This window comes from Lepisma saccharinum, chromosome 15 (assembly GCF_977018435.1).
Source record: "Lepisma saccharinum chromosome 15, izLepSacc3.1, whole genome shotgun sequence".
NCBI lineage: Eukaryota > Metazoa > Arthropoda > Insecta > Zygentoma > Lepismatidae > Lepisma > Lepisma saccharinum.
This window is the reverse complement of record NC_139243.1, coordinates 23,391,870-23,412,136: the sequence shown is the minus strand read 5'-3', so window position 1 is coordinate 23,412,136 and position 20,267 is coordinate 23,391,870. Positions and strand designations below refer to the sequence as shown.

The 20,267-nt window shown below is 39.4% G+C and overlaps 2 protein-coding genes across 6 annotated transcripts in view; one reads left to right on the top strand and one right to left on the bottom strand.

Moving 5' to 3' along the window:
- nonC (serine/threonine-protein kinase Smg1) overlaps positions 1 to 20,267 on the top strand; it is a 352,394-nt gene that overhangs the window by 150,101 nt on the left and 182,026 nt on the right. The gene's annotated exons all lie outside the window — the stretch shown is intronic.
- The window catches only part of mAChR-C (muscarinic Acetylcholine Receptor, C-type), a 33,418-nt gene continuing 14,179 nt past the window's right edge, over positions 1,029 to 20,267 (bottom strand). Inside the window, exons 2-3 of the mRNA XM_083136381.1 lie at positions 8,425 to 9,033; positions 1,029 to 1,650 (exon numbers count right to left, since the gene is read on the bottom strand). Coding sequence (XP_082992507.1) covers positions 1,029 to 1,650; positions 8,425 to 8,825 — 1,023 coding nt within the window. The 5' untranslated portion in view covers positions 8,826 to 9,033. The remainder of the gene's footprint in view (positions 1,651 to 8,424; positions 9,034 to 20,267) is intronic.

Genomic DNA, 20,267 nt, shown 5'->3' with positions numbered 1-20,267 from the left:
TTGATGGCAGCAGGGGCAGACTTTCCCATCAAGACCATTCGTGCTGCAATAGATGCCTGGCCAGTGAGACTTCGAGCCTGTGTGATGGCAAAAAGTGGGCATTTTGAAAACTGATTGGTGCTATTTGTGTGTAATGTATGTAACTGTAACATACTAAAAGAACATTTAAATATCTGAAACCATATTAAATTTATTCACAAAATAGTGTCTAACAGTATTTATGGCCAGACAATGTAGTATCGCATGTCTTATTTCCCAATATGAATGCTTTTTTAGTATTGGATAATACACTTTAGGTATTTTATTTTGTTATTTATTATTATTATTATTATTATTATGCAAGGAACTATTGAATGTATATCAGCAGAACTTCGCATGGTTGTTGGATCCTAGCAGTACTACATTTTAGTTATCTACTTTGGTTTCCTATCCAAATAGGAATTCTTCTTAAAGTTAACTTTTCTTCTCCTAATTGTGTTTTTCATGAAGAGGATACCAAAATTCCCCTTCCCACAAGAGCATGATTTTTAAGAGGGGGTAAAAGAGAACCCCAAATGTCTACGGTCAGTAGTATTCCTTCTACGATGTGTGTCTGGGGCACATTCCACATTTGAAAACAGCACTTGTAAAGAAAGATCTGCCCACTCGGAGAAGCATACAGGCAGGTTAGCATCTGCTAAGGTTAATAAATTGAGCACACTCCAGTGTTTTTTTGTGGCATTCGTGATATAGTTGAGGCTAGTTATCTTGATAGCTGAACATATTGAGTGCTGAACTTTCAGTCTTGCCACTGAAGGTCCCAGGTTCGATTTGCAACATGATCATTGGGGTTCCTTTATGAGTGACCCTTTGTCGATTTCATCTAATCACTCATCGTTCATCCTCCTTGTTTCAATTAGGTAAAGAGTCAGGAAAGGGACATAAAGGAAGAACATTGCATGTAATAGTGGAGACTAGGTTCTTTCCTGTGAAACGATAAACAAGTGAATACTCTTATGAGATTTTTATTTATTTATTTACATTGTTTTTCAAAGTGCAGTTGTATCATGAGGCTTTGATTTTCTGCTTCCGAATAAACTAATAATAGACACCCTGCCATTCATAGCCGTAGATATGTCCATGTCATGAGATGGGTTCATAGACTTACATTGCAACATTTGCAAAAATGCATACTTGAAATCCCTATTTTTCCAAGCATATATAAGTGGATTTAAGCAGGAATTTGAAATCGCCACGTAGAACATAACTCTGTATAGGCGCTCCATTCCTATTGGATCGTCATGTTTAGTTGATTGGACACACATCACTGTGATGAACGGTAGCCATGCAATTGCGAAACATCCTACAATTAACACTACAACGTGCATGGACTTTTTCCCCTCTCTGCTAGCACGATTAACATTTGAATTACGATGACGTTCAATATGTTTCTTGGCTTCATTGTGTATTTTCCAGTATATAATTATCATCATAAGTAATAGTAATATATAGAGTGGAGTGAGGATGCCAGTAATGTAGGCCTCTTTTACAATTTGCGTTAGTTCACAGCAAACACAACAGTTTTTGTCTGGCCACGCGTTCCAGTAAAGTGGAATTGTTCCTAGGAATAGGGAGAAGCACCATCCTGATCCAATAATAATTCTTGCTCTCCTAAAGGGGAAAGAAAGTGTATTAGTGTTACATGTATAGTTAAGTTCCTGAAAATAATATAAATGAGGTATAAGTACGACATATTGCACTGCTTATTTCTTTCTTGAGTTGAATTCTTGTGTCAATTCCAGCAGTTACCTGTATGCAATTGCTCATTTTCTTTATGTTTTTGTGAGAATATTATTGCTTCAGTTTGCATAATAATGTTACCTGCACGTAACTGCAAATCAAACCTATCTGTGCACTACAGTTGTTATCTGAAGTCCTAAGCCGGCCTGCATGGCAGAGTAGTTATCAGCACAGGTTTCAATCCTGCCCTGGGCATGTGTGTTCTTTGCGAGTGTCCCTTCATCATTCATCTTCATCTTTGCGATTAGCCAAAAGTGGCAGAAAAGTGAAGTAAAATGAAGAAAATCTGTCGATCAGCCGAGGTCTTACATTTGAATACTAGGTTTGCCTCATTTCTATGTTGCCTTTCACACTCATGTAGAGAGGTAGAAAAGTAGCATAGAATAACAAGAATACAATAAGAGAGAGAAAATTGCAAATCAAGTTGTCCCTACATTACTTTTTTGCTTAAGATGTAAAGTTTTGAGTTGCTGTAAAAATTGTCATACTTAAAGATAGCAAAGCTAGGTTTGAACATAACAGAAGTGTCAGATACATAATTTGAAGTAGTATGTACATGTTTAAGCCTTATCCGGGCAAGCAGTGTCTGTCGGACACTGCATTGTTTTAAATGGATCTTGCCCTTCTAATGCGAGATTTTTGTTTCATGGATGTGGAAACAACCGAGTAACATGATATTTAACCTAATCATCATTGTTATGTCCATAATTCTTGTAATAATCATCATCATCATCATAATTGCATGTTGTAATTTTTGCATCATAGTATATGATACATGTTAGGCCGGAAAGTAGTGTGAGGAAATTGTTTTATTTGCTCATATATTTTTCTATTTTATCGCTAATAATATTTTTGTGATATCTTATTAAATACTTTATTTTTGATTAGACATTTGTTAATACATATTCAAGTAATATTACAACTTTTGTTTGTACACTGTGTCCGACAGACACTGTTTGCCCATTTATGTAAGTGAAATTGAAAATATTTTTTTACGCCTGACCTACTTTATCAAACAAAGTCAAATATTGTGAAATAAGAAAAAAGAGAAACAAACAAAGTAAAAAAAATATCACGTTTGCTGGAAGTATTGTTTTAAGTATGTGACAAAAAATATGATCAACAGTGTCTGATAGACACTGGTTGCCCGGATAAGGGTTAAGGTCTTAGGTCATTGTTTGTACACAAGTACATGTATTTTAATTTCAATAAGGTCTTAGGTCATTGTTTGTACACAAGTACATGTATTTTAATTTCAATACTCGTACGTAGGAGTGTACTGTTTACCAAATACGTCTTATGCAGCGAAGAATACATTCGTCAACTTGCTCATGTACAAACTTTTTGAGCTGGCAATGCGGTCAACTTTTGATCTTGCCGCCAAAGTACCAGCCTGTGCACGGGTGTTATTTGTGAGGTTCCCTCCATTAATTTAATCTAATCGCCACTCATCCTCATTGTCGTGATTAATCAAAAGTGACCCTAAATACATCCAAAGTGATTTTTTCGGGAAAAAAATGTTTGCAATATCTCGTTACTTTACCTCATTGTATTTTTAGTTCCTGATGCAAACTCTCGATGTTATCCAAACCATTTAAACTTACAAGAAAGATTTTCAATTTAGTGGTGCTAACATCTGTTCAGTAGTTGAGAAACTTGTGGAATAATTAATTGCAGATATCAGTACATTTTAAGAGACAGCGACTACTATGATTTGACCAGTAAGATGTGACTCTGAAGGTATAACCATCAGAATGGTGTCATGTCACAGAATTGAGTTTTGTTATTTCTACAAGTTGTGGGAAGTGAATTGAATTGCAACTTAGCTCCAGCCCACTTGGAGATTTGTGAGAAAAGTATACCCTGATATACTTGCCCAACGACACATTTTGGATTGTTTACTAATGCAATTATTTAAATCGGGTTGCACTTTTTCTAACAGTTTTCTGACACTGGTATTGGGTGGTGTGTTTACCCACACAGTGAAAGATCCAAACGAAAGTGTTAACACAACCATTAAATTCCTTATATTGAAAGTATAAATTTTACGTTTTTTGGAAATTGCCTAAAGTTCAGGGTCAATCCGTACCAAATGGTCCAAGACTGGTCCAATTTTTAAAATTTTTCATTTGTTTGTCGTTGTAACTCCTGTACAAGGGTAGTTCAAAACAGGCATTATTTATCTAAAACAGTTTGAAAATGGCAGCTTTTTTGTTTCATGACTTGCAACATTTTTGGCCTATGTAGACAGTTGTGATAATTATGATAACTCAGCTAAGAAAAATTATAGAAATCTGGGGTAAAAAACATTGCTTTCAGTACATTTCAGGCTACATTTTATGTTCCGTATCATTTTTCACCACATCTAATGCAAATGGCTGAAATTTAGGGTCAAAACTGACTGACATTCAATTTTGAAGGGAAATCAAACAGGATATATTATTTTTAGTAGGTAAACAATGAAATATCAGAGCTATAATTTTTCTTAGAGGAAACCTGTATACCCAAAGTTTCAGCAGAAAATATTTGAGCTCTGTTACTGGTTTCCGCATTGAGTTAAAGTTCTTTGAAAATGGTCATTTTTCTCTAAATTTGAGCCCCAAATATATGTCTGGTTGGAAGGGTCTTCCCGATTGCATAGTGGTTACGTCGTCGTTTTGTAATCAAGGGGTCCCGGTTTCGATACCCAGTGGAGGCACATACTGGTTCAGATCCCACTTTAATAAACTGTAGGTCCAGTCTCGAGTAGCCTTCCGTGCTTAAAGTTGACTTAAAACTGAAATGAAACTAATATCTGGTTGGGAACCTAATAAAATTTGATATTGACTGCATAAAGAGGTACCTGCAAAAAATTTCGAGATTGATTTTACATGGATAACAAAGTTACAACAGGGGGACGTTTGGCAAAAACAGACAAATTTACGTTATTAGTTACAATTATAATTATTTTCTTTTAATGAACTATCATTCAATTACAATTAATGCACGTATTAATTAATTGCAACATACAAATGACATAGTAAGCCCATTAGTAGCTATTATCAAAGAAAAGGTGTGTACGGCTGTGTGTGTAATTTTTTTCTGCTGAAACTTTGGATGTACATGTTTCCTCTAAGAAAAATTATAGCTCTGATTTGTCATTGCTTACCTACTAAAAAAAAAATATCCTGTACATTGATTTCCCTTCAAAATTGAATATCAGTCAGTTTTGACCCTAAATTTCAGCCATTTGCATTAGATGTGGTGAAAAAGGATACGGAACATAAAATGTAGCCTGAAATGTACTGAAAGCAATGTTTTTTACCCCATATTTCTATAATTTTTCTTAGCTGAGTTATCATAATTATCGCAACTGTCTACATAGGCCAAAAATGTTGCAAGTCATGAAACAAAAATTGTCTAGTCTAGTTTTAGGTAAATAATGCCTGTTTTGAACTACCCTTATACAGGAGTTACAACGACAAACAAATGAAAAATTTTAAAAATGGTCGAGGGACCAGTGCTGGACCATTTGATACGGATTGACCTTGAAATTTTAGGCAATATCCAAAAAACGTAAAATTTTCGTTGGAAGGAATAAAAAGACCATAAAAGGTGATTTTTTGTAGAGAATGAGCATGTCTTTGCAATGATTTTCAACATCAAAAGTTTTTGGTTCCATCATACCCACATGATGAAAATTCAGATTTTCGTAACCTAGTTTTCCCACCACAAAAATTAGGATACAAATCCATTATTAGTCTTTTGATAGGCATTTGTAAAATTTTTTGAGTGCTCATGTACCGGGTTTTCGTAAATGATTGTCGGGGTTTCCTCATTGTTGTAACCGATTTGGGTGAATGACACGGTGAACACAAATGCACGATATTCTTGAGAAACTCAACAAGTTTTGTTCCTTATTTGTTTCATAGACCTATGTTTCCAGATTCTGCCGCTAGGCGGCAGTTTTCCAAAATAGCGGATATTGCTAGTGAGAAGGCGTTCTGTGTCCTTGAATATCACGCAACGAGGTCCGTTACAGTTGTGCAGCGACATTTTCGTGCGCGATATCGGAAAGATGCACCATCAGACAATTCGATTAGAAGGTGGTATGCACAGTTCAAGGAAAAAGGTTGCATTTGCAAAAACAAAAGCAGTGGTCGACCATCAGTGCCGGAACATGATGTGGAGCGTGTTCGTGAAACCTATCTACGGAGCCCGAAGAAATCGATTCCTGCTGGATCCAAGGAACTAAACATACCGAAGACAACATTATGGAGTGTTCTACGAAAACGGCTCAACATGAAACCATACCGCCTAAGTCTGCATCAAAAGCTAACACTTAACGACCGTCGTGTACGGGAAACGTTCGCCAGCGATATGCAAAATCTCTTGACTGACGATGACAATTTCATCGAGAATTTCGTTTCCACTGACAAGGCGACATTCCACCTAAGTGGAAAAGTAAACACACACAATGTGCGCATATGGGGAACGGAAAATCCTCATCAGTTTGTTGAATTGGTTCGGGACTCGCCTAAAGTGAATGTTTTTTGTGCTGTGTCACGAGAAAAGGTGTACGGTCCATTCTTCTTCATGGAGAAAACGGTTACAGGATTGACATTCCTGGATATGTTGAATGAGTGGCTATTTCCTCAAGTGGAAGAAGATTCTAACACCTTCATCATGCAATTGGATGGAGCCCCACCTCATTTCCACTGTGAAGTGCGATCATTGCTCAACAGAAAATTACCAAAACGTTGGATTGGGCGCGGGAGTGATGAGGATGAAAACCTTTTATCATGGCCGCCTCGTTCCCCTGACCTTTCTCCTTGCGATTTTTTTCTCTGGGGATACGTAAAAGATACCGTTTACTATCCTCCAGTACCCACTACCATCGAGGAACTGAAAACACGCATAACAAATTCCATCAACAGTGTTACACGTGATATGCTATCCCGAGTGTGGCAGGAAATGGACTATCGCTTAGATATCTGCAGGATATCGCGAGGCGAGCACATGGAACATTTGTGACTTTGTCATAAAAACTTGGTGAGTTTTCTAACATTTTGCAAAAAATTGCATGTATCTACCTTTATTACGTAAAGTACAGTGCTTGTTTGTAACCCCGACAATCATTTACGAAAACCCTGTATTTGTTTCTGAAATCCTCATTACTTCATTGAACTTTGTATAAAGTTTCAGAGAGATCTGATGATTGGTTAAGGAGAAAATAAATAAAATGTAAGCAAGGGTATCTTGTGTCGAGGGTCTCAAGAGTGACAGACAACACTGATTTGACGACATTTCAAAGTGCTGTAAAATGAAAACCGTTTGAGATAGAGTGAAAAAAAATTAGGGGGTTTCTTTCAACCATAAAGGAAGGGTGTATACCAAATTTAATCGAAATCGGAGTTTGGTGGGTGTCAAAATCTTATTTTTTTGCGTTGATTTGATGTGGAATGACCCAAAATACAGTTGATTTGTATATAACCAATCTACAGTGTCACAGAACTGATAGTATTCAGTTGCTACTGGTCGGTCATGAATAACAGAAAGAAGAAAAGTTACACGCTTGACCAGAAAGTAATATTTATATGGGAAGTGGATGTTAATTTGTAAAAGAAATGCTATTTTAGACGATTTTTTAAAATTGGCTAGTAAAACTATTGTATACTGTAGTGTTTCAGAATCAAAGTGTTCACTGATAAGGTGACAAATGTAGTGTATTTAAGAATCAAACTTTCAGATTCGTTAATTTACCACTTTATGACAGAAATAACGTGTGTTACATATATCTTGTTCCTCAAAATAGATACAATTACAGTATTTTAATGATGATATGACATGGTATCCATATCTGATTTGTAAGTAATTTTCAGTTATACATATTATTTTCTTTTCACCTTGGCATACGTATAACTCAGGTTCAAGTGTGTTTAATTTGAATTGAGACACCTACATGGTAGAATGATCGAGTTCCTCGCCCCAACATTGCCAACTTACAATTATAACATGCCCAACCTACCCTCAGCTAACCATTGCTTATTTTTACATTGAAGAACTTGGTGCTAACCAAAAAGTTGACCTGACATTGAAAAAGTGGCCCTTAGTAGAAATCATTGAACAAACACAATTTTAGAGTCCGGCCAAGCTAGATCCTGGTGCAGGAACCACCTTTATGGCAGTGACCCACTGTTCCCATGCTTACCTATGACGAAACTTGCATTCAAAACAGCCAATTAAGCGTACCACTACCCTCGTTTGGACAACAAACGGCAACCTTAGAATCCCCCTTCCCAAAAGCAGCCAGCAGGAAAACAGGATTTTGTCAAAATAACCATTCTGCACTGTGAATGGGGGCTGGGAGATAGCTTGGTTGAGGTATAAGAATAACAGTAAATTTCCTTAGAATCAAGTGATCTAGAAGAACATGCAAACTAGCCTAGTTCTATAAATTTGGATTTTTTGCAACTAGAAAACTATGTAGTATGTTGGAAGTGGGTGTGACCACAGATCTTGATGCTGCTTCAGTTACATAGAAACATAACAATCCAACCCCCCCCCCCCCCATTACACTTGTAATCACAACACTCGTGGAAAAATTAATGAAATTTTGAAGTGTTATACTTTATGATAAGGGAATTTAAAAGCTTTAAGACCTACCTTTTTGTCATGTAGCGGCAGTAATGAAGTGAGTAAATAATTGCAATGAATCGGTCCACTGCTATCGAAATGAGATTGTAAATTGACCCAACGCAAGCAAAAATGGTGAGTGTGAACCTCAGCAGGCAAGCATATTTAATTTGTCCAAGTTGGGACGTGATGTAGAATGCCGTGTGGTACGGGAGCGTGATTCCAACCAGCAAGTCCGCCGCTGCCAAACTGAGAATAAACTGATTTGCGACCGTGTTGAGCTTCCTGTGGAACAGAATTGCACAAATTGTCAGTACATTTCCCAAAATGATCACTATCATCAATATACTGTCCATAAGAACATACGGGATGGTCGGTTCATCCTCGACCCACTTACAGCAGCGGTCGTCGTCGCAGTCCGTTCCATTCATGCTTTCTCAACCTCCTCACAAGGAGGTTTCACTGGTGTAACTTGTCTAAAGGATCGGAAGGATTCACTTCATCTTAGGCTGTTGACAATTAGGGTGGCTCTTGGGGAGTTGTCATCTCCAAGTACTCTTCTGCACATCAAAGCAAGCGTTTGTTTGCCTTGGAGAACTCGTCTTCTCTTGTCAGAAGCACCTGACAGTTTCACACCACCTGCAAAGAAAACAGTATCGATCTAAGGATTGTTCTTATCAGTGGATCAATAGGTTTATTATGTTGTATATCATCCGAAGTGCATTTTTTTTGTTATTAAAAGAAGCTATGTAATCGGAGATTGCAATGTAAACTTCTATTCTCTGCTGGTGAATGTGTACTCTGAAATACAAAGCTGTCAAATAGGTGATTTGTGGTTTGCAAAAGAAAGAATATGGTATGTGTTCTTTCAGATAAGGTAGAACGGAATTTACATTTTAATGGAGTGCCATGTAAACACTGTAATGTTTACGTTTGTAAACTCTCTTGAGTTAAAGATAGAGCTATTAGCTGGCCTGCGCAGAAGAACCAAAGGCTGTGAGTGGGGTGGGGAACTGATGGGGCTGCAGTCCCCTCCCCTGAAATTTTGAGAATATCCAAACTTTCAAATGAAAGCTATAAATAACTCCAAAATATGTTCTTAATATACAACCCAAGAACAATTGGTTACAGAGTAGTATTGCCTGAACAAACTATTTCTGACCAAGTTTAGGCAGATGTGTTCACCATCCGGAGATCAACCCTCATGAGGGCATATCTCACCATCGGGAAGCCTTGTGAGGGTGGGCGAGTCGTCAGGTTGAGGATGTGTGAGGGTGAACATTGCGAATGAGATATGTAGATAAAGGTAACAAAGTAAATATTCATCGGAGGACATTGAAGCACATCTTTTCGTCAGCTACGGATTCAGTTGATCCGTGGCGAAAATGTTAGCACAGCGCACTACGACGCTAGGAGTCAAGGGTTCGAATCCCGGCCTTGGTATGGGTGTTCTTCATCATATCATCACTCATTCCCATCGTTGCAATTAGTCAAAAGTGGAAGAAAAGCGACGCTAAATAACAAAAATCAATCAAAGGTTCCGTTGTTGCACTTGGAGCAACCATGCTGTTGGCACAAGCCACAGGCATCATGACTCTTTGGGTACGAAATTTTACGTTTATATTTCCTGGGATACTTGGACACATTGCAGAGGTGTTGTCCATATGGAGGACTGACCTCATCATCGGCCTCCGGGAGACTTGTGAGGTGAGGGAGGCTCGTAATAATGAGCCTAGGGCGCAAAGGCATAATTATTTTTGACCGTTGTATTCGTATATGTATTTTGGACACCGAGAAAGGCCTGGCGAGTTTATATCCTGTTCTTCATGTTGTCCCAAGTAATCAACCCATGCCCATCGCTTCTATTGACCAAAGGATAGAAATGTACCGAAAGTAGCAAACCTCCCTTGACCTGTTGAGGGCGTTGGGTTTTTAGTGCTGACTTAATCTACTTACGAACTATGCCGATAACTGCATCCGTGATGTGTACCTACACGGAAGAGAAGGGGAGGAAACGAGTGGGCGGAGCAAATCTGTGCACGCTGTTGCAACCAGCCACGTTTTCCCCTCCATGTACTCACTTTCTCCCTCACGCGTTCATTGGTCAAGCCCTCTCGAGTCACTACTTGCGCAGACTTGTTTTCGTTCACTTGCTCCATAGATGCCCGGGATAGAGTGTAGAGCAGGCATGTCAAACTCAAAATCTGAACTGGGCAAAATAGTCAGTAGTGTTCGATAGGGTGGGCCGCAAGGAAAAAAATAATTATTTCTTTAATACTTTATTTTAAAGAATGACTAACATAACACTTAATAAAGTATATTGAACATTCATTGAAAATTGATCATTGCTTCTTGCCTGACAGCTGGCATCTTTTTTCTGCCACAAACTTATCAATATCAGGAGACATCTTATTTAAAGCAGCTACTTTTAGAACACAGCTAAGATGAACGTCTGATAATCTGGATCTCGTTGGTGACTTGTTTCCTTTCACGAGTGAGAAAAGTTTTTCACACTGGTACGTGCTACCGAACATGGAAATTATTTCACATGCAAATTTGCGGGTTTCTGGAAAACCTTTTCCCGAATTCAGTATTCAAAAGCTGAATTTTTTCGGCCTACTTTTTGTACAAAACAGGGTCCTTTGAACTTGATCTATATTTAGAACAAGTTGGAAAGTGTGTCAAGTCTTCGTTTCTTAACTGTTTTTCCCAAAGCAATAACTTACGCTCGAATGTTTTGACTTGATCATTCATGTTGGTGATTAATTGATCTTTTCCTTGCAGTTTCAAATTTAAATCTAACAAGTGTTTCGTTATATCAACAAGAAAGGAAAGATCTTGTAACCACGTTGGTTGCGAAAAAAGGCTGGTGTCTTGTTCTTTCATTTAAAAAATTGACATATTTCATCTTTCAAGTTCCAGAATCTTTCAAGAACCATAGAACACGATAGCCAGCGCACTTCTGTGTAGTAGGGCACTCCAGAATATTCGCTTTCTAAATCTGCTAAGAAAGAAGAAAATTGTCGCTGGTTTATGCCACGGGATCTTATGAAGTTGATAGCTTTTTTCACAGGCTTCATCACACTTTCCATGTTGATTACTTTTGAATACAAGACCTCTTGGTGAATGATGCAATGCACATGATGGAACATGTGTTTATCGCAGGTTTCACGAAATTCGTTTTGCAGTTTTGTCACAAAACGATCGTTTTTTCCCGTCATTGAAGGGGCACCATCCGTAGCTACACAGGATAACTTTGACAGAGGTAAATCATACTTCCGCAAAAGTTCACGAACAGCAATAAATGCCTTCAACTCTGTCAGCTTGTCTTGCCTCATTAATCCGTTGTATGTAGCTCTGTGTTGTTCATAATGACGTTTGACATTATATAACTTCGATACACTAATGGTTGATCTGCAAACCAAGCAAATAATTTTATCTTTCACTTCACAACAAAAGTACTCCAACTCCCATTTCTCTTGAAAACTACGATGTTCATCAGAAATTTTTCGTTTACTACCACTTGGTTTCGACAAAGACATTGTTGGTAGCACAAACAAAGCAAACCGAATAGACCCAAACTTCTTGAAAATGGAACCGACTGAGGGTAGCGAAGATGCGGGAGAGGCAAGGGAGGGGTGAGTCGCGCAGACTATAAGATGCGGTAATAGGTTTTCGGGCGAAGGCAGCTTGTTCCCCTTTCCCTTCAACCCTCCCCTCATTCTAGATTCCAGAGGGAAAACTGCGCAGGCAGAAGACGTAGCCTTGGGCTCTGAACAACTAGCAATCACTACATTCGTCAACCACCCCAATAATGCAACACGACCACCTTTTTTCACCTACCGACGGGTATATCCTGTCCAAGAGGAAAACCTGTGAAATTTCACATCGTGTTATATAATAACAGATATTTTAGCAACTAGTACATCTGAAGGTTCTACTACTTAAAAACAGGTAATAGCAAAGGGGCCGCACAAAAATATATCGAGGGCCGCGTGTTTGACATGCCTGGTGTAGAGTGCCACACACGTAAATTTGCCGTTGCGTAGAAACGAATTTTCGTTTCGTCTCCCTCTCTCTTAGCATTATGTGTTCTACCCTGCTCGAAAACCTTCGCTATTGTTGCCACATTGTCATTCCATTCCTGGACACACTCGCGCAAACATCATTGAAAACAATTGAATAGCGCTCCAGCTAGCTGTTCCCACCGTTCGGTAGGGACGCTAATGTGGCAATATAGCACGGCGTAGTGCTTGCTTCTTTTATGCAGTGCATGTTCATTGGCTAGCTAGTAACTAGTGTTGCCAACTGTAATAATGAAGCACTATTTCTGTCACGGAAGGGGAAAAGGCAGGTAAAGTGGCGGTGAGTTTTGTTGGATTGGAAGCACCATATTTTTATTTTATACTAAGTATTTGACCGGTTTGACGTTGTGTGCGTGTATTGCGTGTGTTTATGTAAAAGTGTGTGTTTGCTAATGAACGTTAAATTCCATAATGCCTCCAGTTCTGTCGAAGTTGAAATCAAAAACCTTGCATAGCCAAGCTCGGGAAATTCTAAGCAACGTGCACGAGTTCATGAAGGAGGAAGCCAGTCATGGTGTTAGCATCCCAATAAGGCATTTTGGCAAGAGAGCAGCGAACAGCAGCAACAAATTGTTCATATTTCATAATTTTGGAATTATTCAAAATAAATAAATTATGTGGCTCCAACATCATTTCAACTCTGGCTCCGGCACGTGTTCTTGTAGAAATTGCATAGAGGAGGCTGTCATTTTTGCTGCTTAATGCGATACATATTGTTTTCTGTGTTAAAATTGCCATGCTTTGATGGGTGACCAAGTTCATAGCAGGGCCGGCGGAAGGGGAGGGCGAACCGTCCCATCGCCCAGAGCGGCAAAATTTGAAGAGAAGAAAAAAATAAGCCTATTGAAAACTGTGATCGAGCGAGATATTCTTTTGCGCTGAATAGTATTGAAATAGCATAAGAAGTCTCATTATTTATTTTATATTTTGATGTTTTAGTTAGGAATATATTGATTTTCAATTTTCCGTTGCTGCGTAATGACCGGAGGGGGGGGGTCGAAATAGAGCGGCATCTGCCGCCACCTCCCAGGGAGGCAAAATGACTAGCGCCGGCCCTGGTTCATAACAAAAGAAAAAGCCGCGCAGCTTATCGTCTAGTGGCAGTATATGTACTTGTTATTGTTGTGGAAGCCGGCATCCTTTGTAAATGTACAACAAAGGCAACCGACTGTCGCCGATCTCAGAGAGGAAATAATAATACTGCTTCAGGAGGAGTGTTATGGTGCAATTGTAGCGGTTTAACACGTTGGCATGTTATTATCTGCCGTTGCAGTTCCATACCAGTGTATACGGGTTTTGGGAGTGAAAAGTTAGAACGCCACCAGTGCATTAATGCAATGAAAAATAATATATATATTTTTTTATTTTGTTTGAAATCACTCAAATAAGGAATCGTATGAAGAAGTCTTCTTTGCAGCATTTTTGGTAATTTTACTTATGTGTTAGTTCATATTTTGCGAATTTTTAGTCCATATGTATGTAGCTACATACATAGTCACTTGTTAGTACATATTAATCCTAGTCCTGGTATAATGCATGACGTTTAAAACTCAACGTTAGATAGACCTGAATTCTCTAATTTTATTGTTGTACGTAACAGCTGTGCATCGGCGCACCGCAGCGATTTTTCTATCTGCTCCATTAGCAACACTGCTTCTTTAGTTCTGTCGCGCATTGCACGGCAGAATTATCTGCGCTGGACTCTAGAGGGAAGGTAGCCAGTAGGGATACTATCGATATGAGGCTTCGCGGGATCTTGTCTTTAATCTCGAAATATATATACGCATGTACAGGGTTCGACACGAAAAACCGGCCCGCCTCATCTTGTCAAGACGTTCTCAAACTATTATTTCTTCTACATTCGCCCATTCCACTGCTCTTCCCATCGGGCCACATCACGTTACCCACTCCCGGCGTATCTGCACCTTTTCTGCACATTAAAGCCTGAATCACACGGAACTGGATTTCCAGTACGAATGCTCTAGTTGACGCTGGACCGACTACCCATTTGCTAGTTTTCGCCTCGCACGATACTTGTTACACCGTACTTGTCGATAGTCTTTTGTTCCCATAATGGCGGCGCGTGAGATGTAAACAACGTATCACTTCACACTTTTAAAGGACGATAACTATTCAACCGAGAGGAATATTGCTTCGTATTAAATGGTTTTAGGTAGAGAAGAGCGGCGCTGATAAAATACATACTTTACAACGTTTGCTATACACGTATGGAAGAATATTTTAGCTTTTTCAGTTGTAAACACCGCGCACTCACCATAGACGGTGTAACTCGACGAGCCTTTCGTGCTGTATGTATTATACATTGTAATTGGAACAGCTAATCGAAATGATCCATGAAATGCTTTGGTGTAAAACTGTAAAGTACTACCTGTTATAAGATTTTTGGAAGCATTTACGTAGCATTTATGCTTTCGTCTAAAACCGGCTTAAAGGTGGAGAATGTTGTAGGAGAATTTCTGCTTTGTGCTTTTATTTAAAAAGGAAAAGTGTGAATTAGAGATTGGCTCGAAAAAAAATGGTAATCAATGCGTACCGAACAAGCTTTTTAACTCGGGTTTGCATTATTCATACATGAGCATGGGCGTCCGGAAGGGGGGGGCAAGGGGGGGCCGTGCCCCCCCCCCTGGAAAACGAAAGTCAACCCAAAATTACATATTTCACATATATAATTTAATTTCAGCCTCAATAATGTGTGTTAATTAGGCACGAACATGATAAATTCAAATTTAAGCAATGTTTTTTTGAGGGATGAACACTATTATTTGGGAAAATATGCCATGTTGGCCCCCCCTCTGGACAAAAATACCTTCCTTGCCCCTCCCTGGAAAAAATCCTGCGGACGTCCATGTACATGAGATTCGCAGGATTCATTCACACACAAAAAAAAATCAAACATTTATTAATACACTTGTAATAATAAGGATTTTCATTTTCAGGTAATCATATTTGTCACGTACACATCTCATCACTTTGCATAAATACCTAAATATTAATGAACTGAACACGAATGCGCTGCACGTCATCTCTTTACTTTTTTTTATCGAGAAATGGAGAAACTATAACATAAATAGCCAGCACTCGGAAACCATCTCGGCCGGTTTGGAGGTGATGCTGAATAAAAAAATGGAATTAAATAATAATTTTATTCAATAAAATGAAGTTTAAAGGGGGTTCTGATCCACATTTTCCCCCGTTCGTGTGCGCCAATGACGTTAAGAGACTCAAAGCATTGATAAACTTTCCTCGGATTGGCTGTTCCACAGAATCCAGTCGAGGAAAGCTAGTAGCAATTAGAACATGTCCTATTCCTCCAAACCAGTCAGCCAGGCAGCCATGATTTCTACCTAGAAAGTCAGTTCAGCGCCAACTAGGCCATTCCTACTAGAAATCCAGTTCCGTGTGACAGGGCTTAACTTAGGAGAAAGTTTTGTTTCAGACCAAGTGGCCGGTTTTTCGTGCCCGACCCCGTAGCATAAGTAACATCTACACTTTCGAACAATTGTTCTCCGGTTACCAGCCAGGTTAAATTGACATTAGCATCCGACGTTTCGAGCGCATACATTGATCTCGTTGCTGATGATGAGAGCAATGCATTGCCTGCTAACGCCGATTTAACCTGGCTGGTAATCCGAGAACACTTGTTCGAATCACATCACTAGGAAAGCTACAATCCCTATCTATTATTTGTCACCACGCAAGCTTTCGCAGCAGAGGTTATTAGGCGATGTTGTTGTAGTGATGTGACGCCTCGTTTCGACGCTATCCACCCTCGAAATACGGAATTTTCTACATGTATTGTACGGAACCATTTGTCATGAACTACGATTTGTAAACTTTCAGTTTATGGGAACTGGCAGTGTCATGCATAAAAAGGGCGTCTTTTCTGAGTTGTGATGTCATCGCATCCACCTGAAGTTTGTACGACGTCAGGAGTTCCGGGTTCGAATCCCAGCCTGGGTGTTCTTCGCGAGTGTCCCTTCATAATTTTCACCATATCAGTCATTTTCGCGGTTAGCCATAAGTCGCAAGAAGGGCGAAGTAAAATAAACGCAGTCAATAAACCCGAAGTCTATGCAAAAACGTACTTGGTTTGAGGGTTGTAAATTGGTGGGATAATTTTCGGACACCTTGCACTTTTAATACATCATGCCCTAACATGGACGCTTTGAAAAAAAGAATGAATTCAATATGGCTTCGAATGGCTGTTAAATGATCACAGCGTTGACCTTGTAAATATCCCCCCCCCCTCTCCCCACCGGGACAGTTTCCTGGCAGTGTAATTAGCTCGGCTGTCGAATTAAGAGACACGTAGAAGTGCACATGTGACATAATTATCTAGATCCAAGGCCTATTTGGAGAAGCCAGAGAACTTTGACTGGCCTAATTAAAAGACCAATCGGAAATTAGCAGACCGCCCGTAGGTGGACCTGTAGTGACGAAGGTCGAAACTCTGCCTGAGAGAAGCAAAGAAAATAGCAAACAGGGGGGTATCCAATCTCACCCTGGTTTGGTATTCATGTCTATTAACCATGAGTGCAAGGATACATTTCATTGTCGTATGTAATATTTCATGTGATCACTTTTCAGATAAGCCCATTTCATTTTACGAATGATGGCTAGTTCGGAAACTGCAGAGTGGTTTCGCTTTTCAAAATGTTTTCGGGGAACAGTTCTACGCATCTTGAAGAGAGACTGAATTCTAACAGAAAAAGAAGGTTTCCAGCAATAGCAAAATCGAAACCCTTTGTGGACGAACCACTAGGCCTGGAATCCAGGTGTTTCTTCCATGATCACTTCGTTGCTAATGGAAGAATGACTTTTTTTCGTTATTATAGTTAGGTTTCAGCTACATTTTTCCATTTTCCGAAGCCCTATGAAAACCCTGTGTGGTCAGAAATATGTTGGAAAAAGAGCACATGGTAGATAATTACTTCCAATTATGCAAACAGTGTCGCAGAAATATTTATGATTTGGGTTGCCAAATGTCTGTGATCACTCAAAAAAAAATGAAATGAATTGCGTATCAAGGGCTTTTGAAAGTAGTCATGAAGATAATTAGAAACTTAAAGCATAGTCGCACCAGCAACATTTTTAAAGGGGTTAAACTGCTGAAAAATAGTTTTGAGCTCAATTATGAATAGAAAATTGATAAAGGTAAGATACAAATGTAAAGTTCCCTGTGCATATAGCTTCGTGCCATGAAGGCACATTTTAGGGAATATGGGGATAGGGGCCCACACATTCTCCATCTCGACCGTTTTGGAGGTGATATTGAATAAAAAAATGGAATTAAATAATTATTTTATTCAATAAAATGAGGTTTAAAGGGGGTTCTGATACACCCCCCCCTTTTCGTGTGCGCCAATGACGTTAAGAGACTCAAAGCATTGATAAGGTAAAGAGAAACGTTGAATCTGGGTTCACAGCGTAAGTTCCTGAGTATTCCTACTTCAAACTGTACACTTACCTCACTTAGTACTCCAGCAGTTTGTTTCTTTATACAGCATATTTGCAGAAGACACAATTCAACCTACAAGTGTATCAATATACGCTGTATAAAACACACATTATTACTAATTTCGTTCATCCTGTACATTCATTTCCGATTAACCTATGTGAATATAGAAGTGACAACAACTTACTCGAAAAGAAACTCGAAAATCGAAATGCTCTTTGTGCATTTCGATGTAAAATGGTTTTGATTTCATCTCATTGAATTTGTACAAGTGTAATGATGGACGCAGAGGTAAAGCTATCTCGTTATATCGTACATATACTTCATTTTTATGCTGGTACAGTTCCCGCCACTAGGTGGTCTGTTGGAAGGCCGTAGCATATGAGTACTTAAGGTGAAGTGACAATTTCCCACCAGTTGTGCATTTATTTCAATATCACCGGAATGGACAATGGTACTAAAAAAAACCTTGACTGACTGTAGAAGAGAGTATGAATTTATCTCCAAGTTGCAAGTGGAAGCGATTTTTAAGGTGATTATTAAGCTAGACACGATGTTTGAAAAAAAATTAAAAAATGTATTTGCAGAATCCCATGTATTCCTTATGGGAAATCAGCTTCAAGTTACGGATAACCAAATGGGAGTTTCGACTTTTCTTACGACTAAGACATTGTTCAACGTGTCCTTTTTTATTTTCCTGAGAGAACGAATAAAACAATGTTCTCGTAAGCGTAATGCATTTTTACTTGCCCCCCTTACGGCCATTCTGGCAGTGTTGCCAAACCTGATGCGCATAAAAGAGCTAAATTTCATCTAAGTGGAGCTAAAGTTGACTTTATGGAGCTAGATTAACGAAGGCTGGATAAAGTGCCTACTAGGGTAATTTTAGGTGTCAGAGGGGTGGAGGCGCTGCTATTACCGTTAACTTTAAAGCGATGGTCCTTCTCCGTGGCTGTGCGGTCTAAGGCACCTTGCTTTGGACGGCGGCTGCGGGACGGCATGGGTTCGATCCCGGGGTCAGTCTTCGGGAATTTTCGGCCTGTGTATAGGGCCGGTGGCAACCCACCATCGTGAAGATATTGGGGAGCTTCGAATGAGTAAGCGTAATCCGGTCGCGGAGACCTACTACAACGGCTGGGGATACGTCGGGCTGACCCCCCGATTATTCCAATACTCGGCCAATGGGTCACATGTCGGCCGATGGGTCACTTAAAAAGTGCATGTGCTTTTAGCACCTTCATACTTGTATGTGAGGTTGTAAACGCTGACAGATGTTCAGATAAACCTTTGAAATGTCATGTGGAAGAAAACCCACCCACCCAGGACCCCCCATCCCCCCCGAATCCAAAGTTACGTGTGGAAGCTGGCGCGAATTTTAAATTTGTACACTTATTTGACAAAAAATGTTATAACTCGTAGACTATTTGACCAATCTACTTCGGGTAACTTTTGTGTTTCAGCTAAAACATCAGAGCATGCAACCGTGCAGGAATAAAAACGCCAAAGGCAATAAGAGGAATGAGGAGTTTGCTATTCCCCCCGCTATTTTTGGAAGGGGACGCAAACTTTAGCCTTATTTTCAAAGGATGGTCCTTTCTCAACCGAGTGAAAGTCATTTCATGTTCCTGGGTGCATTACATTATAGAATACGTGAAAAAACTCCCCATTTGTATGATTTTTTCATTGAAAGTTGGGTGGGCCGCGACCCCCAACTTTCAATGAAAAAATCATACAAATGGAGAGTTTGCCCCTCTTTCCCCGCTATTTTTGGAAGGAGAGGTAAACTTTAGGTTTATTTTCAAAGAATGGTCCTTTCACAACCGAATGAAATTCATGTCATGTTCCTGGGTGCATTACATTATCGAATATGTGAAAAACTCCATTTTTATAATTTTTTTCATTGAAAGTTGGGGGCCGCAGCCCACTTAACCCCTCTTATTGGCTTTTGCGTTTTGATTCCTGCACGGTTGCATGCCCTTATGTTCTAGCTGCAAAACAAAAGTTACCCGAAGTAGATTGCTCAAATAGTCTCTGAGATATAACGTTTTTCTGAAATAAGTGTAAAATTTAAAAATCGCGCGCAAAGGCGGCGGCCAGAGATAGGTTACTTCCGAAAACCCGCTCGGCGATCTAAAGGTTAAAGTTCTCCATGCTTAGAGGTGATGAAGGAAAGCGTGGGAGGGAGACGGGCAGTCGGTAGGTTAGCCAAGGCTTTTCATGGGCTGTTAAGCACAAGATTATTTAAAGTGATGACAATTTATTCTTAGTTTTTACCGTCTAGATCTGGCGGCATCACCCATCTCAATAATCCA